This window comes from Neophocaena asiaeorientalis, unplaced genomic scaffold, assembly GCF_003031525.2.
Source record: "Neophocaena asiaeorientalis asiaeorientalis breed wild unplaced genomic scaffold, Neophocaena_asiaeorientalis_V1.1 scaffold225, whole genome shotgun sequence".
In the NCBI taxonomy this organism is placed as follows: domain Eukaryota; kingdom Metazoa; phylum Chordata; class Mammalia; order Artiodactyla; family Phocoenidae; genus Neophocaena; species Neophocaena asiaeorientalis.
The window spans coordinates 4,459,347-4,483,435 of NW_020172364.1; the positions used below are offsets into that span (position 1 = coordinate 4,459,347).

General features: G+C 46.7%; 2 protein-coding genes across 2 annotated transcripts in view; both read right to left on the reverse strand.

Annotated features, from left to right (window-relative positions):
• Positions 1 to 576: 576 nt before the first annotated feature.
• On the reverse strand, positions 577 to 9,715 carry TMEM41A (transmembrane protein 41A). Its single transcript, XM_024768881.1, has 5 exons — positions 9,538 to 9,715; positions 7,570 to 7,723; positions 4,786 to 4,947; positions 4,308 to 4,446; positions 577 to 2,400 (listed from the first exon to the last, which is right to left on the reverse strand). The coding sequence occupies exons 1-5, from the start codon at positions 9,654 to 9,656 to the stop codon at positions 2,180 to 2,182; spliced, it is 795 nt and encodes a 264-aa protein (XP_024624649.1). The 5' UTR covers positions 9,657 to 9,715; the 3' UTR covers positions 577 to 2,179.
• Positions 9,716 to 16,325: 6,610 nt separating this feature from the next.
• LIPH (lipase H) overlaps positions 16,326 to 24,089 on the reverse strand; it is a 44,796-nt gene continuing 37,032 nt past the window's right edge. Inside the window, exons 9-10 of the mRNA XM_024768246.1 lie at positions 18,918 to 19,091; positions 16,326 to 17,120 (exon numbers count right to left, since the gene is read on the reverse strand). Coding sequence (XP_024624014.1) covers positions 17,033 to 17,120; positions 18,918 to 19,091 — 262 coding nt within the window. The 3' untranslated portion in view covers positions 16,326 to 17,032. The remainder of the gene's footprint in view (positions 17,121 to 18,917; positions 19,092 to 24,089) is intronic.

Below are 24,089 nucleotides of genomic sequence, written 5' to 3' on the forward strand. Positions count from 1 at the left end.
GGAACAAGAGCGACTATCAAAGCAAACAAATGCATGGAATTAAACAAAAAGTGTACTTCACTGTTTTCTGTCCTGTCTTTTCCTTATAGGTACTGTTTGTGTCCTGAGAGCTGCCTTCACAAGTCTCAGTATTTGTCAGAACTTACTTACGGGAAAGGAAGACTTTACATGACTGGGTCTCCCGCAGCCAGGAAAAATAGGTGATGGGAAAAGCTGGTTTCTGGGGCTCTTTCGTCAGACACATCCACAGAAGGAAGAGATGACCATGATTTTCTTTGGTTATCGTCTCTTGGTGATTATTCTGTCATATCCTAGACAGGCACTCTTCTTCTTCCCTACGACTTTCCTGCTGCCCATCTTACAGCTACTTCTGTGGTATTAGTACCCTAGTATAAAATATGCATACGAGGGAAAAGGGAAAAATGAAAATCTGGCTTCCAGTGTGTACAACTGGTAAGAAGCTTGAGAGTAGAAAGCTAAGACACCACTTTGGATTGTCTTGATTTTCAGCCAATCCTGATTCCCACTGGCAATGGGAATTGAAAGTTAGCAACATGTATAAACACACACCACACAGAATATTTATATCCATTTATTTGGGAAATTGCTTTGCCTGTAAACTCACAACTGATAAGGCACATTGTTGCAAAATCACGGGGGAGATGGGAGAGAGACCAATCCAAGGATCTGGATAAAGGGCAAAGGGCCATACTTTCAATAGTGTAGAGAGCTTCCTTGTGTCTCCCCTTCCCTCCTCCTACTTCACAACACAAAGAGCCACGGATCTCCAAGTCCAGTTGGCATCCTCCTCCCACTCTTGTTATCAAGCTTCTTTTAAAGCAACACATCCTTAAAAATGAAGTCCTTGTTGTGTTTTTTGGATTATACCATGTCCAAAAAACACTGCTTGGAAATTCATTCTCTGTCATGAATTCCCAAGAATTCATGTAGAACAACTGGTCTACATTAAAGCCTTGGCAAGATTCTTGGCCAAGCCAAATCAAAAACCCAGCAGATGGTGCCCAGGGACAACAGTTCTAATAAGAAATGATGAGTTACTCCTGTAAGGTACAGGATCCCAGAGCTGGTCATTTTAGGTGCCAAGGCCCTTCTGTCCTTGGAAGCATGAACAGGTCTGTGCCAATTCAATACTGCAGCCATAGGAAGCCATGACAGCTACAGATCATTAAAATACAACACAACAAATTAATCCAAAACCAAATTTTCCCCTTAATTCACCTGAATTAAAAGATAAAATAGAATTATTTCCTCAGTTATTCTCAAGAAATGACAAAATGAAAAACAGCATTTAGAGGGTATACTGGGTGATAATGGAGTGTACTGAATCCATTGTCCCAGCAAGACAGAGGAGGGATTTCCACACAGAAAGGACAGACTAGAAAATGTACTCACAGTCATTTGGTTCAAGTGAGTCAAGGGTTCTGCCCATCCAGATGGGTAAGAACTTCTCCAGAGTATTCATAACATACAGAGTTTGCTCCGTTGATATTCAATAGTCTGTTTGCAATCAGCTGAATTGTCAGGACATGCAGCCAAGAGGAGATGTGATATATGTGGTAACATCAGTGCGTCTGAACACAAAGAGCATCACAGCAATCACTGTGTTTTTGAGCTGTACATGGAAATTCTATGCAGTTTGTTGGCTTGTTTCCTCTGATTTATGGAAGAGGTAGGTCATCAGCAGAACAGTGCAGAAGGATCACTCTTCAGGAGACTAACAAGATGAAGAGTGGTGTCAGTGATGTGGGTTCACATGTCATTATCTACACTAATCATGTCCACGAGGGACGTAAAAGGATAACACCTGTCACAACAGCTGATCACTGTGCAGAAGAGGCGCCCTGGACAAGGGCAATCAGCAGCCTCTCCCGAAGCAGCTCAGGGCTTGGCCTGAGTTCCTTGTTATTCAGTAAAATACAAACAGGATTTGCTAGGAGGCCATCCATTTTGCTAGATCAGGGCTGCTTTGAGAACCTGATATAATTCACCTTCTAGAGCACAGAGTGTCCTTCATGACAAGACAGTGCACACAGAAGAATAATGTGTAAATCACCTGTTGAGAATAATTTAAAAACAATGAGGGGCTTCAGAGGACCATGCCCATTACACAAATAAATAAACAGTAGAGTCCAGGGACGAGGCAACCAAAGGATCCAGATCAGGTGTCCTTTCTACTATTTAGATGATGAGCGTTGCTCGTTTCATTCAAATGTAGGTCCTTCTGACTAAATTTTTTAATGAGGGTTCCAGGAACTAAGGCCACCAGGGCAATGGCCAACAGCTTAAAGGCAGTTTCCCAGGAGAAAAGAGCTTCCAGAGAAGTCAGGGTTGACAGGATGGAGCCCGTCTGCACACAGATGAAATTATATGGAATCAAACCTTGAAAAAGAAAAGGGAAAGAGCCTGTTACTGGGGAGCAGGAAAATGAAGAATAGTCCTTCAGAAATGTCACCAGGAATTCACAACAGTGACTCCAGTTCTGTACTGTTTTTGCCCAATTCCTGACCTCTAAACATATTACGTCTTTCCCTTCTTTTCCACTCTTGCCCCTCCTTTCCTCACTTCCCACATACATTTGTCTCATTCAGCAAAAGGACTTGAGATGGTTCACAAAATATATATACTACAGTAAGATTAGACATTTTTTTAAATAGGAGAAAACAAAATGAATGGAGAATAAAACAAAATGAGAGAAGAATAAACAAAGTACAGTTAGTACTTAAGCAAAAAGGCATTTAAAAAATGCATAAAGTTCACTCATTTGCTAGAGGTGACCCCAAATTTGGTTCTGAGCGCCCAGCAGCCAAAGTAAAGAGAAGCACCAGCATTATGAGGTTTACAGTACGCCTGTGATAGAAACAGGTTTGTTGGAAGCAGTAGTACTACTCATGTTCTGTACTGTCTGTAAGAGGTCATCAAATCCACTGGATCCCACAAGTCTGACTGGTGGCTAGAGAGGCTGGTTGTATAACCCCTGATGAAGTTGTTAAAAACACATCCTCAGGGCTTCCCTGGTGGCTCAGTGGTTGAGAGTCCGCCTGCCGATGCAGGAGATGTGGGTTTGTGCCCCGGTCCGGGAGGATCCCACGTGCCATGGAGCGGCTGGGCCCGTGAGCCATGGCCGCTGAGCCTGCGTGTCTGGGGCCTGTGCTCTGCGATGGGAGAGGCCACAACAGTGAGAGGCCCGCGTACCGCAACAACAACAAAAAAAACATCCTCGGGTAACACCCCAGGGATTCTGTTTACCTGGGTCTGGGGTAGAACCCAGGAACCTGCATTCTAACAGCCTCTCCTGACCCCCACTCCCAAGATTCTGATTGGTTTGGGACCCCCTGATGATCCACTCCTCTAGTAGATGATATGCCTCAAGATCATAGACTCATGAAGGTTACACAGCTTGTCAGAAGGGTAACTAGAATCTCAGTCTCTGGAGTCTTTCCAAGTCTCGTGCCACCTGGGTGACTACAGGCTGCTAACAGAGGTGCCGAGGCATGCTGTCTAAAAGGCTGTCTGACAGAATTAGCTGTGGTAGATTCTGCTTCAATTTAAGATCTCAACTTCTCTCAGGAATTCCCTATTAATAGCAGCTGCTCAACCACAGATTTGTCATGTTTGACCCAGAGCCCTGAGTAGCCTTCCCTTCCATGTTCTAAGAGAGGAGATCCTTGCCTTAGGTTTAGAGAGGGTGGTTTGCTTCCAGTGTGGAGAAAATAAGTCAGTGATTTTACAGGCTGTTAACAATTTTACCATTCAGATGGAAGTGGTTCAAAGCTCATACTTAGAGAAACACTGCTCTAGTCCTAGCCCCTCATTTGGCCAAGTGGCCCATGAGGGTAAGGAGCTTGTTGAAGGTCATACAACTGTCAAAAGGCAAGAAGGAACCGCACTAGTACCAGCTCTTCCTAAGGCAGATCTTAATCAAAACAGGCCAAAGCCAAACAGGAAGCCCCTTGCTCTGACCCTTCCCCTGCCTCCACTTGCCTTCTGCCCACGTCCCCTCACTCCAACTCTGCTTTTACTGAGCCCTTACTAGATTACTCTTCTAATCCCAGGGCCTGGCACAGTGTTTGGCGCACAATAGGCATTAAATACAGTTACAGAATGAACAATCCCTATTTTTTCCAGAAGTATTTTTATGGGTTTTCATGTTCAAGCCCGAGTAGGTCTGCAGTCAGGAACAATTACTTTAGATAAGGCCTTGCGATGCTCTTCATGAGCCTGTGCTCGCAGAGGCAGGCACATACCCAGGACAACTGTGAGACTCAAATTTACACACCACGTCTTACCGATAAGAACAGAGAAGAAAAACTGCACGATGGGGATGTTCAGAATTGGGGCCGAGAGGTTCAAGAACCAGTTTGGCGTCATGGGGAAAAGTCTCAAAAACAGTAAGAAAAAAAACAAGCTGTTTCTGTTCTCCTCCACCTGTAGCCAAAGAAGACAAGGCCATTAAGAAGCAGAAAGAGTCTCCAGGTATTGAAAATCTGTTGGTGCCAGGCACTGTTCTACATACTTTACATATTCTATAAATTCCAGGGCAGAGATTCTTTTCCTCAGTTTTAAAGTGGAGGTACCTGAGGCTCAGAAAAGTCAGGAACCTGCCCAAAGACACAGAGCTGGTAGTGATGGACACATCAACAGGACCCCTGGGACATCCTGAGGCAGGACAGAGGACCACTGTGGGAGATCTCTGCCCCTACTCTCCTCAGGGCCACGTGGTAACTTTCTGGGGGCCCAGCACTTAGATGTACCCCCTCGCCTTACCTTCCCCTGCAGCAGGGCCACTCTGTCAGGAAAATAGGAGACCACCAGCTGTTTGCCAAAAACACTGGAGAGCAGGTAGCAGCACGTGGCACCCACCGAAGTCAGCACACAGCACAGCAGAAGCCCCAGCCATGGCCCAAACAACGCACCGGCTAAAACATTCTGCAAAGAAAACAAATCCTCCGCCATGAGAACATCTGGCAGCTACCAGCCATCTTGTCCTGGAGCCCAAGAGTCCTAGGTTCCCTCCTCCTCCAGTGATTTTCCTGGAGAAAACCTAACTCCCACTCTAAAGAGATGAATGAAAAGCGATGAAGGGGCTTCCCTGGTGGCACAGTGGTTAAGAATCCGCCCGCCAATGCAGGGGACACGGGTTCAAGCCCTGGTCCAGAAGATCCCACGTGCCATGGAGCAACTAAGCCCATGTTCCACAACTACTGAGCCTGCGCTCTAGAGCCCGCGAGCCACAACTACTGAAGCCCGCGTGCCACAACTACTGAAGCCTGCGCGCCTAGAGCCTGTGCTCCGCAACAAGAGAAGCCACCGCAGTGAGAAGCCCGCGCACCGCAATGAAGAGTAGCCCCCGCTCGCCGCAACTAGAGAAAGCCCGCGTGCAGCAATGAAGACCCAACACAACCAAAAATAAATAAATAAAATTTTTAAAGAAAAGAAAAAAAGTGATGAAGGAGCTGGGAACTACAGCCCCAGCCTCGGTCTCCTCACCTTTGAAACTGGGAAGATTAACACCTCAGCGGGCGAGACAATTAAACGGGGAAATCTGTGTATACAGCCCCCAGCCTGCCACTTGGGCTGTGCAAGGCCCCGCCAGCCCTGGTGCCCTAGGAAGAGGCAGCAATGAAGCTCACACGTTATTTCTGCTACTTTAAATAAACACAAACCATGAATTTTCCCTCAGTAAGACCTCATAAGCTTTAGAAAATGTCTCATGTCTTTCCTTCCTGTAGGAATTACTTCTCTATAATGCTAACACTGGGGGTTCCATGTTGACCAGAGTTCTAGCTGACATTCAAAAAAGCCTTAGATTGACAAAAATGGAAAAGTGAACTAATACTTCCTAAGTGCAGTTTGGCTGGTAGACATCATCCTGCCAAACGTGGGATCCAAAAGAGAAAGTAAAAGGGGAACCTGGAAGTGAGAAGGTAGGGATCTCCTCAGCATTTACTGTGTGCTTGACTACAGGTCTGATTCAGTCCCCCCTATGACCCTGTTTAGTATACCATCCTCACCCCTTCTATAGGTGCAAGATTAAGTATCGTACCCAGAGTCACACGAGGCAGAGACAGGATTCACCTCCAGGTAGCAGCTGGCTCTTCGCCCTGAAGAGGGATCAGCTCAAGAGAGAAAGAGGTACAGGGGAAGCCCCAGGAGTCAGCCCCTGACCTCAAGCACCATACACACCCCCATCTCTCTTGGCAGAATGTGTTTGCTTTTCTTCCAGTTTCTAACAAACTGCTTAGGCGGATCCAGCCTGAGCTGAATGTTGGGGCCGGAGGGAGAAGCCGGGCAGAAGGAAGCTTTCAAGTCTTCCTGCTCAGTCACCCAATCATTCAACAAGTGCTGAGGGATGCTGTGTGCCAGGCAGCACACCATCACCGTGCCAGCCCCTCTGCACCCACTGTGTCATTTAATCCTCCCGTGTAACAATCCTAGGGGGTTACATAGGAGAATGCCGGTTCTCCAGATGAGGAAACAGCATTAGAGAAGTTAAATGACTTGCTCAGGGTTACACAGCTGGGATTCAAACCCACCCAAAGCCATAACAGATATATACATTTATACCAACCAGCTTAAAATGCTGCTGGGAGGACAGCACAGATTCTTCTGTATCATCTGAGATGGCAACTGATGAGAAGCATCCAAGAGCCCCAGCACAAGCCCAGGTCTAACACTGTGGCTCCCGAGAGCCAGGGGGCCGCCTGGAAAACCAGAATGACTCGTCCTCTCCACACAAGGAGACTTCCCAATCCTCTACAGCCTAACATCACCATGAACAACCTGCATCTGTTCGTCAAACATTTATGAAGGCATTTCCCTGTGCCAGGCAAAGAAGCACATAGGCTGAGAATAAGGAACAGGTCCTGACCTCAAGGAACTCACAGACTAGTGGAGAAAACAGATTTTAAAAGAAACACCAGGGGCTTCCCTGGTGGCGCAGTGGTTGAGAGTCTGCCTGCCGATGCAGGGGACACGGGTTCATGCCCTGGTCCGGGAAGATCCCACATGCTGCGGAGCGGCTGGGCCCGTGAGCCATGGCCACTGAGCCTGTGCATCCAGAGCCCATGCTCCGCAACGGGAGAGGCCACAACCTTGAGAGGCCCGTGTACCGCAAAAAAAAAAAAAATCACTAACATGAGGAGGGGGAGAGGTCTCAAGGACAGTGCTCCACACCTATCCAATCCTTAGAAACAAAAGCAGCATACCTGAGAGGAAAGGCAGGCTCTGGAGCTGGGTGGATGTGGGTTCAGACCTCAGCCCAACCCCCTCCTCGCCTTGTCACCTGGGACAGTTACTTAACTTCTCACCATTCACTTCCTTATCTGTAAAATGTGGATAAAAGTGCCCATTGTTGGCTCTTAGGAGAATTAAATAAGGTCATGCAGGTAAAGCAACTAGGACAGTGCCTGACACAGGGAAAGCCGTCAAAAAATGGTAGCCACAGTAGTCTGTCCTCTGGACCGTAGGATCTGCAGCCTAAGGGCCCCTCTACAAAGACAGAAGGTGGCTTCCCGGGAGGCAGGCACAGGGGGAGGGCAGGATACTGACCAGGAAGCTGGAGCCAGGGATGGCAAAGCCCTGTTTGTAGAGGTAGGCACTGCAGAAAAGCAGGAACACGTAGGTCTGATGCTCCTTCTGGTACTCTTGAAGGACCTCGGAGAGTTCCCGCAGCTCGGCCAGGTCCGAGGGGAACCACAGTGACCTGAGATTTGGAAAAGCAGATGGAAACAAGAGTCCAGATAAGCCTAATACCTAATAAAGTCACTTGTTGTGTCTTCTTTCCAAAGTAGGTTTATAAATGTGCCCATCCATCATCTGGTCTGCTGGGAACACACGCTTAATGGGAGGCCAGAATAATGGATGACCTGATATAACACAGCAGAGACAAGAAGAGCCTTGGTTTGGAAGCAAGGGACCTGGCATAGCATCTCAACTCTGCTACTGTCCAGTTGTGTGATCTCAGGCTAGACCCTAAGCCTCAGTTTCCTTATCGGAAAAATGAGGGGTTGAAGGTGGATAATCACTAAGTTCCCTCTAAGCTCTCAGGTTTTATGAACTATTCTTAAGAGGCAAATGGATTAATTTCTAGGCAAGTACTAAACATCCTAAACCGCCTTTCTTTCTAGGAGTACCCCCTCCCCCTAAGCTTTAGGCCAAGGACAATTCAAACTTCACAGTGCTCCAAAATTACTAGGTAAAACGACTGCTTTATCAGTCACAAAAGAGCCAATTAAAGATTCCCTGGGAAAGTATATTTGTCCATACCATAAACATAATCTTCTTGATAATACGTCAGGCTTGGAACCAACCCTTTCAAAGAGCCTGCTTTTCACCCTGCCTCTCTATATGATCCTCAGTGCACTCTGAACCCTGTACAAGGGTTACAGTATAAAGGCTACCTTGCCTCTGCCAGCTGAACAACTCTTGAATCCATCAATGATCAATTATAAGCAAACCCTCCTGTTTCTCATCAGAATATTTCTCTTAGTATGTCTGACACCCACAGCAGAGTCTTCCCAGCTAGAGTAAAAGAATACAGTCACTGAAAACAGCTGTCCTAATATTCAAACATCAGTAACATCCTTGACACACTTCCATTAACTTTATAAACAGTATGCTGGTTTATCACGACAAATCAGCCCGGTAGGTATTTGTACTGCCTCCTGCCTCAACCTGTCAGGGAGTAAAAGGAAAAGAGCAGAAACAGCCAAGAAAAGACAGCAGATAATTAGTTAGTGAATAATTTAAAGTTGTCCATCAACGTTTCTCCTGAAGACCGGATGCCTTAAAGCCCCAAGGGCAGACCTGACAGAAGTGTAGTGAAGTGAAGTAGGGAGGACGATGGAGTGAGGCTGAGAGCAGTCGTTAAGAAGGGGCAGCGGGCCGCATAGCACAGGGAGATCAGCTCGGTGCTTTGTGACCACCTGGAGGGGTGGGATAGAGAGGGTGGGAGAGAGGGAGACGCAAGAGGGAAGAGATATGGGAACATATGTATATGTATAACTGATTCACTTTGTTATAAAGCAGAAACTAACACACCATTGTAAAGCAATTATACCCCAATAAAGATGTTAAAAAAAAAAAAGAAGGGGCTGCGGGTCCACATAGAGGCGAAGGTCGGGTGCAAACGGGGATCAGGGCTGGGCCTGGGAAGGCGATGGGAACACCGCTGAAAAGCCGATCCAATGGCGGGAACAGAGGTGCTCCATCAGGATCCACCCAAGGTAGGGCGCCGCGTTTCCCTCCGCAAATCACCATCCCAAAGGCACCAGACAGCACTCCCGCGCAGCCGGCAGCACGCAGGTCCCAGACAGGGCCAGGCCCCGCTCTCGTCCACCCGGTCAGCCCAAGACCGTGTAGACGCGGCCCAATCTCCAGTCCCAGAACTGAACCCCAAATCCCAGCCCCCGACGCCTCCGATCCAGAAACCCGAAAATCCGATTCCCAGACCCCATCCTCGGACCTGGCTCCCTTCCTCTGACCCGAACCCCGGGCCCCGTCACCGCCGCCACGCACCTGTCTCCAGCCTCCTTGGCTGTTCCCAATGTCGACCCACGGGGCAGTCGCGTCGACAGCAAGTACAGGGCGAAGGTGCAGCCGCCGAAGACCAGGAGGAGGCCGAGCACGGGGCGCATCTCGGCGCCAGCACCCGGACCCGCCCCGCCGCGGAGGAGCCTGGAAGCAGCGCCAGGAACCTCGCTGCTAGCGGACTGCTACAGCGGAGCGCGTTAGTGGACGGACAGGGGCGGGGGTCCGCTCCAGGCCCCGCCCCCATGTCCTGGCCCCACCCCCGGTCCGGATTCCGCTTGCAGTTGGCTCCAGAGTCCAGCGGAAAGCTGTCTTGCAGCCCCTCTGCGCTTGCGTCTGCCCTCCTTCCGCCTGTATATCTTTTTCCTACGTTTATATCTATCCCGTTCTCCACTTATTTGCAGGCTCTCTGCCAGGCGGTAGGTGGTCCGGGGTGAATCACCAGCCCTGTTCACAGCGAGCTTGCAGTCTAGTGGTCAAGACGGCCTTGTCGACCACCAGATGTAACACAAAGCAAATGCAGCCCGCGTAGAACCAGAGGCTCCAATCCAGTGCGGTGGGATTGTCAAAGCGACCACGGAAATAAGGAGAATTTCCTTTTATTGAACGCCTACTATGTGCCCATTATCCTTAATCCTCACAACAATTCTGCAAGGTTGGTATTTTTGTCTTTATTTAACGGATGAAAAATCCAAGTCTCAGAAAGATTAAGTGACATTCCCCAAGAGAGTCACGATTAGAATCCAAGTCACCCTGGGTTCAAAACTAGTGGTCTTGCACTGAGTGGATTCATGGAAGAGGTGGGGTTTGAGTTTACCATAAAGGATGAGCAAGATTTCCACAACAGAGACAGGAGGGAGAAGGTGAGCTGGGGGCCCCAGTAAGGCACTAGCATCCAGTTTCCTTGAAGCCTAAAGGTGTGTGAGAAATGAGTGAGAAGGTGGGAACAAACTGGAAAGCGTGGAAAGGCAGCTAAGGAGTTGGATTTTTTTTTTAATATTGTGCTTGGGGAGACACCAATAGAAGCGTTTAAGCAAGAGAATCATGTAGTTCCCGTTTTAGGACGTGTTGCCCTGCCAGGTGATTAGACTACATTCTGAGTTTGTAGCAGCAACTGTCTTGGTGAGAAAGCAATCAGGCCTGAGCCAGGACCACAGCAGTGGGGAGGAAGGTGGACAGACTCGGAGGAGTTGAGTTCGTAGGACATGGCTGATTAAATGGAGAATGACAGAGAGGATTCCAAAATGTCACAAGCCTGGAAAACAGAAACCGTCCTTGTTGTATCATTCGAAGCCCCTCCTGGGCCAAATAAAGAGCACCTGTCAGAAGTCAAAGTGCACAAAGTCCTAGCAATTCCACGTCCAGGAATTTAACCCATAGATATGCCTGTAGGTAGACAAAGATGTATGTTCAAGGGTATTCTCTCAACTTTGTTTTGATATGAGGATATTGGGAACAGCCTAAATGCCCATCATTTGGGGACTATCGAGGTTAATTATTGTATATTCACAAATGGAACACTAAGTAGCTTCCTGAAAGAGGGAGACAACGTTATGTATCCTGATACAGTACAGTAGCCAGATAGATGGCTAGGATAAAAATTAAACAAGTTGGGGGCCTCCCTGGTGGCACAGTGGTTGAGAATCCGCCTGCCAATGCAGGGGACACGGGTTCAAGCCCTGGTCCCAGAAGATCCCACATGCCGCGGAGCAACTAAGCCCGTGCGCCACAACTACTGAGCCTGCGCTCTAGAGCCCGCGAGCCACAACTACTGAGCCCACCTGCCACAACTACTGAAGCCCACACGCCTAGAGCCCGTGCTCCGCAACAAGAGAAGCCACCACAATGAGTGGCCCGCACACCGCAAAGAGTAGCCCCTGCTTACTGCAACTAGAGAAAGCCCGTGCGCAGCAATGAAGACCCAATGCAGCCAAAAATGAATAAAATAAATTAATTTTAAAAAATCAAACAAGTTGCAGTGTTAGACTATACTATGACTCATTTGTAAGAAGAAAAAAGATATCCTTTTCAAAATACTGAAGTATTTATTAATGAAATGACTCAGTGTCTGAGATTTGCATTAAAATAATGGGATGGGAGTGTAGTGAGTAGGGATATAAATAAAACAGGATTGGCCATTGAAGTGATAATTGCTGAAGCTGGATGATAAGCACATGGAGGTAGATTTTATACCATTTCCCCTATTTCTGTGTATGTGTAAAATTTTCCATTTTACAATGTGGGGAAATGTTCTCAGCCTTCCAGTCTCATTTTCTCCCTTCAAGTCTCCCATTCCAGCTAAACATGCACCGTGTATGCACTGTGTTCGTTTGTGCCTCTGACAACACTCTTCCCTGGGAAACTTCTCTGCCTGAAAATCCCTACTCTTTCAGCAACACCCGGGGCAGTTGTCACCTCCTCTGAGAAGGCTTCTCCAGCTCCTACAGTCAGAAAGGTTGTGCCTTCTCTGTGCTCGGGGCTGCCTGTGGAGTGTCTATATTCCTGTGATAGCAAATACTGTGCTCCAGTGTCATCATCCATCTCCTCAGGAGACAGTGAACACTTCTGTAAATGAGACAAGGTCTCACCATCCTATGTCTATGCAAACCCTTAGCCCTGTGCTTGGCTTATTATTGGCACTTAATAATAGTTTGTTAAATTAATGGACCGGGTCTACGGAGGAAATGGTTGGTTGTCTGGTGTGGAACGTGCTGATTTTGAGAAGTCAGAGGAGTACAGGAGGAGAGAAAGTGAATGAATAACGATATTGAGCTTGTGCTAGAAGTGTGCAGAGCAGAGAACAAGAAAAGCTTCTGCTCTCAAGGACTTCACTTTGCCTTTGGTTGCGGGAGAGGATGGAGAGAGTTGTAATTATAGAGAATGTTGGTGCCGCAGAGGAAACAGACGTGGCCAAGCTTCCAGAGAAGCAAGTGTCATCATCCCTCTTATGGATGAGTGGCTGAGCAGGTGTTCAGATGGAGTCACTGTGAGGGCTGATGAAGCCCACAGCTGTGAGTGCTGAGCAGGACTGAGCCCTCATCGGCCCCTCCCGAGCCCATGCTCTTTGCTCTGCCCCACACTGCCTCTCAACAAGCAGGTGAAGATCCAGAGCTTGGGTTGAACATTCAGATTTAGAGGTCATCTGTCTAGAGGAGACAGTTGAAATGGGAGGAGGGAAGGGCTCTTAGGGAGACCATGAAAGGGAACGTAACAGCAGCTGACATTCACTGAGTCTAGGCACGCTCACCCCACAGGAAGACTTCTACACGCATGAATGCATTTATTATATAACAACCTTCGTGAGGCAGGGGCTCCTAACAGCCCCCACTTTACAGTCCAGAGAATGGAAACTTAGGCAGAGTGAAGTCAGTCGACAGAGGTCACACCCCAGCAAACAGCAGAGCCTAACCACTTACCCTACCTGCCTTTTTCGGAGAGAAGACCGAGATCAGAAGCCTGGTAAGAAAATAGTGGAACTGGTGAAAGAGAACAAGATTTCATCCAGGGATGTTGGATGAGAGATAGGGTGGCGGGGGAAGAGTGCACTGGGGGCCCAAGAAAGACTGTTAGAAAGGAACCAGTACACAGTGTCAGAGTCCGTGGGAAAATCCAGCAAGGAGACCTGAGGCGCTGTGGGACTCGGCCAACACCAGGTGACAAGGGACTTTTGACAGAGCTCTCCTGGCAGATGCAAACCTGATTGCCTACAGGCTCACTGCCCAAGCCCCTGCTTGCTGCCCCTGACTTACCCCCCTTGCCTCCTGTTCTGGTTCCTCCTGCTCAACCTGTCTGTTTCGGGGAAGGGGCCCTGCTCCCCACTCTCAGCCCGCCTCTCCCCAACCCTCCTGACCCCCAACCCAGCACCTGCAGAGCCAGCTCTCACCAGCCGGTGTACCGCCGGCAGGCTGTACAGCCTCCCCTGAGGCCACTCACTTGCAGCACATACCAGGCAGCCTGTAAAGGGCAGCAGCAACCCTCACCAGGGACACATGCTGGACTGGGGAACAGGTAGGGGCTAGTGGTGCAGGGGAGTGGGAGGGAAGAAAAGCCAAGAGGCCCTAGTGAGAGCAAATTAGCCAGCCACTCCCTATGGGTCTTTATCATGGGGCTCAACCTCGTTTCCTGGCTTAATTGGATCTGCACGGAGCAATTGAAAGGAGTAGCTCTGATCAGACCACATGGCTTTGTTTCCCCATCCCCGCTCCAACCATAACCAATGGGAACAGCATGGACACCTGCCCCAGGAGGAGGATCTGAGGGCTGGATCCTCTCCCTGAGCTTTGGGATTGGGCCATATAGTAAGTGAGTGGCCAAGGACCCAATGGTCTCAAGGACCCCAATGATCCACAGCTGCCCTGTGGAGGGAGCGGAGCTGAGTCAGAGAGATACATGGCAGAGCACGAGGGTTAGTAAAGGCCTATGGACTCTCGTTGCTGAAGGTCCAGGGCATCCCCATCCCTGCCCTTCCTGAGGTCTGATGGCTCAGCTCTCCCTGGGGTTCCACAAGTCTCCTCTCTCTGATAAAGTCCGGGTAAATATGAGTGGATTTCTGTTGCTGGCATCCCAGGTCAGGAATGAGAACATGGGGCAGGGGTCTGAGGGTGGGAGGTTCTAAGTTTAGGTTTTGGGAAAGAGTGTGTTGATGTCTAAAACAGAATGCAGGTGGCTCCCTCGAGTCCCTAAGGACAAATCCACTCCATTCTGTTCAACAGACATCTGTTGAGCACCTGCTTTGTGCCAGGCATTGCGTTAGGTGCCAGGGCCGCAAAGACAAATAAGCAGCAGCTGCTCTTGTGGTGCTCACAGTCTTGGAGGAGATACAGACGTGGAAACCTAGTACAATATGGCTTGATACAAAGAGCGATGGTAGCACATACAAAGTGGGTGGTGGAAGGGAGTCGTGGAAGAGCAAGCCCAGCTTGGAGCCACCCAGGGATGCCTGAGGGTCCTGGAGGGTTTTAGCTGAGGTGCAAAAACAGGAGCTGGGGAGAGCAAAATCTCCTAGGCTTCAGGACAGGTGGGCTTGCTAAAGGATGGTATTGAGACCACCTGGAAGTTGCGAAGAGGAATGAAAGCAAAAGCCAAACTCTCTTTTTCCCAGGGAGCCTGGGAAGTGGGCAGTGGGCCTCCAGAGATAACAGAGACAAGAGTAACAGAGGTGCCTGGGAGAGAGGTCTAAGGCAGCGAAGGGTGGGCACCTCTAGGGAAATGGGCTGTGGCTGGGGGTGGAAGCCTGGTCTTTCCTCACAACCGAACATGGCTCCATAAGGCTCACAAGATAATGGGGAGCGTTCATTTAATCAGTATTTCCTGAGCACAGACTGCATTGTAGGCACCACACTAGGCACACGGCCTCTGCCTGGCAGAGCAGCCTAGTGGAGAAGACAGACAGACAGTAATCAAATAATCATACACATAAATGTAAAAAAACGCAGCTTAAACAGTGAACAGTGCTACGGAAGGGCAGGTCCAGTGGGCTCCGTGGAGAAATGAGGGCCAGGAAGACTCCCCTGGACCATCCAGCTAAGGTCCAAACATGGATTGGGAGATATTGGTGAAGACAGGAGGGAACAGGGTAGGCTGCAGTTTCATTGCATCTTGGGTTGGGTATTTAGACAAATACACTGACAAATGGAAGGGAAGAGAGGCAAGGGTAACAAGAGACAGAGAGGAAAGTTCCAGGGGCCTTGGGAGAAAGATTGTGAGAAGAGTGGCCACACCTGTAACTGCCTTCATTTCACCTGATCACTGTCACATGCAACACATTGAATTCACCTCCACTCCAGGCAACAAACTTCCTTCCTTTACTCCTTCATTCATCTATTTGTAGGAGACGCCAGCAGGAGAAGCTCAGAGACACCCACTGGCCTGAGGAGCCTATACATTGATAGAAATGCTATTCCTGGCATTTTCTTGATGTTGTTTTGATCCCCTGCTTACCAAGGAAGGCAAAGAGCACAAAGAAGTGACTGTGCTAATCAAAATACAGGACCAATAAAACTCTAAAAAAGAAATCAGGACCTATCAGCACCGGGATCTCTGTATCCACCACTGCTGAGGAAACGTGGGAAGGAGGAAGGTTGAAAAGATGTACAAGTGGGCAGGAGCCTCGCTGAGCCTTACTCCTTTCAGAGTTCAGACATTCGCTGCAGGCCTCCCTCACTTAAGTGGAATAGACTCTGGATTTGCTATATAGGTATAAATCAAGTGTGCCACGCTGGATTACATTCACAGAGTTCCATAATTTTTGAAACAGAGAGTCTGTTTCTTTAAAATACGGCTCTCCACACAGAAGGCAGTAGGAGAGCAGTCACTTGGTCGGGGAGGAGGTTAGTGAACCTATGACTCAGGAATCCTAGGAACCTTCCTGCAGTGGCCACGGCTGGGGGATGGGTGGTGTCCACCCCTTTGGCTCTGTCGCCACCCTGGGCATCTGACCTCAAGTGGTTCTGACCTCTCTGACCTTGGCCCTTGGGAGGGCCTCTTGACTTGGCTGCTGTTGTCATTTCAGATTCATGGATCACACCTCTTCCTAGGGAAGCCTGAGAATTCCTCAAACTGGGAGCTTTGGGTGCGCCAAGAGCAGACCGGTTAGTGCTTTGAATTCACATGTTGGCAAAACAAGTTATTTAGCATCGCTCCAAAAGGTTAACATTAATTACCTCTGACAGGTGGGATTATGGATAGCATATTTTCATTTTGCATCCGTGCATTTTTTTTTTTTGCATCCGTGCATTTTTGAAATTTCCTTCAACAAGTACAGGTTACATTGGTGATCAAGAAAAACAAAACATTTCTTAAGTATTGCTTCAGATGAGGGTTGCCTGTAAAGTGATGCTTCTTCACCTTAAGTGAAAAACGAGCTCTGCTTTTTCTCTCCTGCCTCTCACCCTATCCCTTGTCCCTGTGAGCAAGACTGCCCCACTGCTTCATCTGCTCTTCTTCCCTCATCCACTAGTCCCAGCAGCTGCCTTCTTGGCTGTTGGTCTGTCCCCACCTCCTCCTGCACCAGCCCCACTTTAAACAAGGCAGGAAGCCATTCCCCCTCTATGCAGAGCCTGGAGGGATCTGGCACAGAGAACATGGGGTTGAGTCCAAAGTGATGTCTCCAGCCAGTCCTTCCCTTAAGATGCTTGCCTGGCCACTGTGATTGGCAGAAATGCCCAAGTGACTGGCAGCAGAATCAACAGTTCGGAACAAATGAGGCCCCAGGACACAGCCTAACAAGGCGCTGCGCCGTCAGGAGCCTGGCTATTTCTGACTTGCCCTATTTAGGGGCTCCCTTCCCAGGACTGTTTCATAATCCAGGGTCACTTGATATTTTGCAATATGACATCCACAGGACATGATTGTAAAAAAACAAAACAAAAACCCTGGTTATTCCGTACTTTCTATGCCTTGAGGAGAAGGCGAGGTGAAGCTTTAAAAATCCTGTAGTTGTAGCATTCTTGATGTTACTGGTACCCGGGTGTCCTGACAACAGTTACATTTGCAACTCTGGGCAAAGAATAGGTTGGAAGACTGTTTCAACATTTTCCATCAGTACAAGATCATAGCGACACAACTGGGGCCTGTGAAAATAAGAAGAAATATGCTTGTCAATACAATAATAAAAATACCCCATTCTAGTAGAGTAAATTATATCATCTCTTTCAGATATAAAATTATTTAGCAATTATTTTTAATGTTCTAGGGAAATGCTTGTGCTAAATAAGCAAAGCCACATCAACAACAGCAAAAAAATCAGGGTGTAAAATTTTATTTACCATATAATTTCAACTAGGTTTAAAAGCAAATAGAAAGGGACTTCCCTGGTGGCACAGTGGTTAAGAATCCACCTGCCAATGCAGGGGACATGGGTTCAAGCCCTGGTCTGGGAAGATCCCACATGCCGCGAAGTAACTAAGCCTGTGCGCCACTACTGAGCCTGCACTCTAGAGCCCGCGTGCCACAGCTACTGAAGCCTGTGCACCTGGAGCCCATGCTCCACAAGAGAAGCCACTGCAGTGAGAAACCCGTGCACCACAACAAAGAGTAGCCCCCACTCACCACAACTAGAGAAAGCCTGCACGCAGCAACAGAGACCCAATGCAGCCATAAATAAATAAATGATTAAAAAAAAGTAGAAGACTAGAAAGAAATAACCAAAAATTTTAACAGTGGTTGCCTCTGAATAATGACATTATCCGTGGTATTCTTCTTCTTCCCCCTAACACTTTCTGTACTTTCCAGATTTTATAAAATGAATATGTATTCCTTTGATAATCAGGGAAAGAAGTATTAAAAAGTCCCAGTTTTAAGATGTAATGACTGGGCTTCCCTGGTGGCGCAGTGGTTGAGAGTCCGCCTGCCGATGCAGGGGACGGACACGGGTTCGTGCCCTGGTCCGGGAAGATCCCACATGCCGCGGAGCGGCTGGGCCTGTAAGCCATGGCCGCTGAGCCTGCGCGTACGGGACCTGTGCTCCGCAACAGGAGAAGGCCACAACAGTGAGAGGCCCTCGTATCATATCACAAAACAAACAAACAAAAAAAAAGACCCAATGCAGCCAAAAATAAATTAATTAATTAATTAAAAAGAAAAAAGATGTAATGACTATCCTCTTAGAAAAAAAAAAACTTGTATTATTAAATGTTTTGAGGTATCCTAAACCTTTAGGAAAAAGGAATTTATAAACATAAAGTAGTAACTGCTCACATCATTTCCTGTCTCTGTCCACAGGTTGAACACTAGGAATATATGTAGGAGTGGCATTACTCACAAAACACACATACCATCACAGCTTTGTTCTTTCTCCCCCTCTTTGTCTCTGCCTCTCTCTCTCTTTCTACACGCACACATGCAGTTTATTTTTTCTGAACCAACTGAGAATAGGTTGTTTACCCCTTAATACTTCAGTGTGTATTTCCTAAGAACAAGCACATTCTCAGTGCAGTTATCAAATTTAACATTGATATAGTAGTTGTATCCTGTATCAATGGAATAAAACATTCCAAATTTCCTGTACCTTTTTTAATGCTAGGCTGTGTTTTATCAGTTTGCCAAATTATATGAGGGTTTCTTTTCTACAACAAATTATCAGCTTGCAAGCAGCGTGGGTAGAGGGATTAGGGAGGAATCGTGTAACTCTAAGCATATAACAACATTGTTTCTTTGGATTATTGGACCGTTTGTCTTTAAGTGCATACCAGTAAATTTTTCTTGGATTACTGGGCAACTTATTTTTATCAAGTCTAGTTTTGGAAAACCCCTCACTTCTTTCATTGTGATTGATGAAGTCCTGTTAAAACGTTAAGACTAAGCAGATTGGACAGGAACCAGTAACATCTTTGGAAAACAGGGGTTTGTCAGACGTTGCCTCAGCTCACCTCTCTGGATGGGCAAGTGACCTTAACTTCATTCGGAGAATCCTGAGCTTGTACCTTGGGCCTATTACAGATCCTGTAGAGAACACCAAGGAAATGGCTGCCACTTTATCCAGATCTTGATTGAATCTTGCAAGCAGACTCACTTGGTGGTATTTCTGAAATGTTGTGGGTTCACTGGAAGGAAGAAATAATATATTTTTAAGTGGATATGAATTACCAGTGAAAGAAAGCAGTTTTGAAGCCTACAAAATCACTCATCAGCAAGTAGCCATTTGACCCCATAGCCTGCACTAGCCGACTTTCATGGGCAAAGTCCGTTGGATTCCAAGGGACTGCATAAGTGAAGCTGCTGACCCCAGGACTGATGAGATGCTGTGACATTGGAAAGGTATGCGCTGCCTACTGTAGGCCAGACAGCATCCTCATCTCTTGACACATTTCTCCAATCCCCTGAAAAATTCTGCAAGGTATTATTGTCTTCATTTTACAAACAAGGAAACAGATGCTTTCAAAGCTGAAGCTCACCCAGGTCACAGGGCTTCTCTGTAGCAGTACAGTGATTAAAACCCAGTTCTGGCTGAGTTCAAAGTTATGGTCTTTCCATTAAACTGCATTGCTAGATGCACAGGTATATTTTTAAGCCAGACTAGATACTAACTTATTTTTTTTTTAATGCAAGCAGCCCTATAAGTTCTTTTTTTATTTATTTTTAAATATTTATTTACTTATTTGGCTGTGCTGGATCTTACTTGCGGCATGCAGGATCTTCATTGCTGCATGCGGGCTCTTAGTTGCGGCATGTGGGATCTAGTTCCCTGACCAGGGTTCGAACCTGGGCCCCCTGCATTGGGAGCGTGGAGTCTTAACCACTGGACCACGAGGGAAGTCCCTAGATACTAATTTAGAAGTTGTGCTTAAGCATATATTTTTTCAGTTCTGCCTTCAAGAGAAACCTTAAAACAGCTACAACCCAGGTTCCAGTACTTTTTTTTCCAAGTGTGTGGAGATGTTTCCTACAATTGGAATCCCAAATTAAGCCTAAGGTGTATCCACTAGGGAGATTCACCTGGGTACTGTCCCTCTGGGGAGCTGCAAGAATAGGCTGTGGAGAAATGATTGCTCTAGGAATAAATCCTTAGTTTGGAGGTCGGGATGGGGTGAGGAGGTGCCTGTCACCCCAGCCTCACTGTGCAGAGCAGAAGTGCCACAAGTAAAACTAATCCAAAAGGTTGCCCAGATTTTGGTTTCTAAATACTATCTCCACAAAATGGAACTAGGGCTCCCTGGAGAAATGGTTGATTCCAGGGCTAGGGCAGGGAAAGTACAAAGTGATCCTGGAACAACATGTGTGCCAAAAGTAAGGAAACACTCAAAGAGTGATGGAGATGTTCAAAAGAATATAGAATCACACCCATTAGGGTGGCTACTGTGAAAAAAACAAAAACAGAAAACAAGTGTTGACAAGGATATTGAAAAATTGGAACCCTTGTACACTGCTGGTGGGAATGTAAAATGGTACCGCCACTATGGCAAACAGTATGAAGGCTCCTCAAAAAATTTAAAATAGAACCACATGATCCAGCAATTCTACTTCTAGGTATATACTCAAAAGAATTGAAAGCAAGGTCTCCAAAAGATATTTGCACACCCATGTTCATAGCAGCATTATTACAATAGGCAAGAGGTGAAAGCAACCCAAATGTCCATCAATGGATGAACGGGTTAAACAAATGTGATTTGTACCTACAACAGAATATTATTCAGCCTTAGAAAGAAAGGAAATCCTATCACATGCTACAACATGGATGAGCCTTGAGGACATTATGCTAAATGAAATAAACCAGTCACAAAAAGATAAATATTGTTTGATTCCACTTATATGACATATCTAAAGTAGTCAAATTCATAGAAATAGAAAGTAGAATGGTGGTTGCCAGGGAGTGAGGGAAGGGAGAAATGTATGTTGTTACTTAATGGGTATAGAGTTTCAGTTTTGCAAGATGAAAAAGTTCTGTAGGGACTTCCCTGGTGGTCCAGTGGTTAAGACTCCACACTCCCAATGCAGAGGGCCTGGGTTCTATCCCTGGTCAGGGAACTAGATCCCACATGCCACAGAGAAGATCCCGTGTGCCGCAACTAAGACCTGGCGCAGCCAAATAAATATATAATTATTTTTTTAAAAGTTCTGGAGATCTGTTTCACAATAATGTGAATACACTTAACGCTACTGAATTGTACACTTGAAAATGATTAAAATGGTAAATCTTATGTTTTTATTACCACAATTAAAAATGCATTAAAAAATGGCACTGGCCAGATTTGGGACAATTTGAATATCAAAATAAATAATGATAGTAACTGATTATAATTCCCCATTGATAAAATATAAAAATCTGGGAGTCTGAAAAAAAAAAATCTGGGAGTCTGTATTGATATATTTGGACATGAAACAAATAAATGAATAAATAAATGAGAAAAAATGCCTTTCCTAAATGTTGAATTAGAAAAATCACCATATGGCAGCCATCAGAGTAATCATTCAACCACAAAACATTAAAACCAGTGGGTAAAAGTTTGAGGAGTAATGGACCATTTACATGGTCTCAAAGTACCTACCCACAAAATACTAATTACAAAGGGAAAAATAGTAACCTTAAAGTGGAGAAAGTTGGCAGAAATCACTTTAATTGCTTGATCCACATTAATGAAACAATCAAAATTGTGAGTCTCCTAATAGGATGCACTGAGACAAACATTACATCACCTTTGTGGTGTCTTTGCCAAAGATGCATGATCTGAACCTAATCGTGAGGAAACATCAGGCAAACCCAAACTGAAGACATGCTAAAAATAATTGACCTGTAATCTTCAAAAGTGTCAAAGTCAAGAGTCGAGGAAAGGCGGAAGAACTGTTCCAAAGTGAAGACTAAAGAAGCAGGAAAACCAAATGCAGCCAGTGATCCTGAATTGAATCCCTTTGCTACAAAGGACATTATCAGGACAATCAGTAAAACTAGAATGGGGTCTCAGGATCAGACGGTAGTAATGTATCAATATTATTTCTCTTATTTTGATGGTCAATTGTAGTTATGTGGGAGAATATCCTTGTTTGTAGAAAATACACATTAAAATACTTAGGGTTGATGAGGCAGCATGTTGGAAATTACTGTAGAATGGTTCAGAAAAAGAAAAGCCTCTTAGTACTACTGCAACTTTTCTGTAAACTTTAATTTTCCACAATAAAGAGGAAAAAAAAAAGCTAATAGGAAAGGAGTGGTTTAACCAAAGAGGCTTATAAGCAGCACCACTCTGGTCCTCTCTTGATCAGAGTGTAGCAAGAGAAAAAGGGATCCCTTCCCACTTCTCCAAGGGCAGCTATGGAATCAAGAAAGGGCAGGGACTCTAGGAGAAGGTGATGCCACCTGCAGATGGCAGAACCCAGTGCGGGTACTAGGAAGGCGGGAGAAGAAAAAGGAGATTGGGAGCTGATCAGGGCTGTCCATGAGTAGAGGTAAGATGCTCTCTTCCTCCTAGAAGGATGTCTGGAAATACATGGGGAGGCACTAACCAAGCATTGGGTTCATACAAGAGTAAATAGAGTGAGAGCCAGTGAACTGTGAGTTCTGGCAGTATGGTGCACTAAATACCCTGAAAGCATTCATTTTAGTGGATACAATTACAAACAACAAAAAACAAAACAAAAAACCTTTTAAATTGCACTGAACTAAGAAGAAAGGAAAGAATACTGAGAAACCCTCAAAATATGTGAAAGCAGAAATCCAAATAGATAGGAATCCTGAAATCACCTTTTGTTGGTCTTTTTTGAAACTTTGTAACCTTGAGCTTCAATTTTCATGGCCTTGCAGTGCAGTAGGACATGAAACAAAGTCTATGGACCCCTCAAGGTCAGGAGTTGAATAGGAGAACTCTGGGGGAAGAGTGAACTAAACATGAATTTGAAGTAAACAACCTTCTACCACCTCAGGTGACAGAAAATCCCCACCTCGAATCTTGGCGCTGTGAGGAGCTAGGGGGCTGAGTGCCCTTCACGTGGGTCAGCAGCTAAATTCAAACTACTTGTGGTCTGAGAAACCTCAAGTTTAAAAATTAAAGTGGTCTCAGATGGATGGTATCTCCAGGAACTTGACAGGCAAACGCAAAATTTTTCTGGAGAAATCTACTCCTCAGATCCTCAAAGAATTTCCGCACATAGTGAAATAATTATAATAATAATAAAGGCATTTGTAAGGGGGGTGGGGGGAAGCTGCGGGCTGCAGGCTTTATGGCCGCCAGCTGCGGGCGGGAGGACAGATCTTGGCTGGTGGGGCAGTGCAGCTGCCGGCTCCACACAGCGCCTGCGCAGCAGCTGCAGGGAAGGGGCACCTCCTGCCCGGGCTGGGTGCGAGTGAGGAGGCCCGCAGGGCTGAGTGCTGGGACATGGGACCACCAAAGCGACCTTCCCAGCGGAGCTGCCTGTCCGGGGCGCCCCTGCTCTGCAGGCAGGGAGCAGGCAGCCGCCTCCCCGCTGCACCAGACCCTGATGGGACCCAGATTGCTAACGGCAAAAAGAACTGGAAAAATGCAAATGACTGGAACGATTAAAACCTACCAAAGACTTCTCAGAATTCTCAAAGAGCATACAAACATGTGCTTACGTGTAAAAAATGTGATGCGCGGACTACCACACTCAAGCAACCTGGCAAGCACTTGCCGGTGACTGTCACTCTCAGGTTTCACTGTGGAATTTCAAACTGCCTAGGGGTGTGAGAAAAGATTAAGGCACCACCCCCAAAAATAATGGCCCATAAAAGGAAAGAGAACAAAAGGAAGTCCACCACTGAGTACTTCTGTTCTAGGGAAGGGGGACATGTGGCCAGAGGAGCCTGACTTCCCATAATGTCCTCAGGAAGAGCCAGAATATCACCCTGATGCTGCAGCCCAAGAGTGTTTTGCTGTTTCAAATTGAAAATTGTCATGAGGAGGAAAAGTCCATTCTGGTGCTTGAGGGGACCTCTCAAACTGAAGGCTTGTGTTCAGCTGTATGAATAACAACCAATAAAAACTACAGAAACAAAATCTCTCAAGAAAGGGATTTTTTTAAAAATCACGACAGGGCTTCCCTGGTGGCGCAGTGGCTGAGAGTCCGCCTGCCAATGCAGGGGACACGGTTCG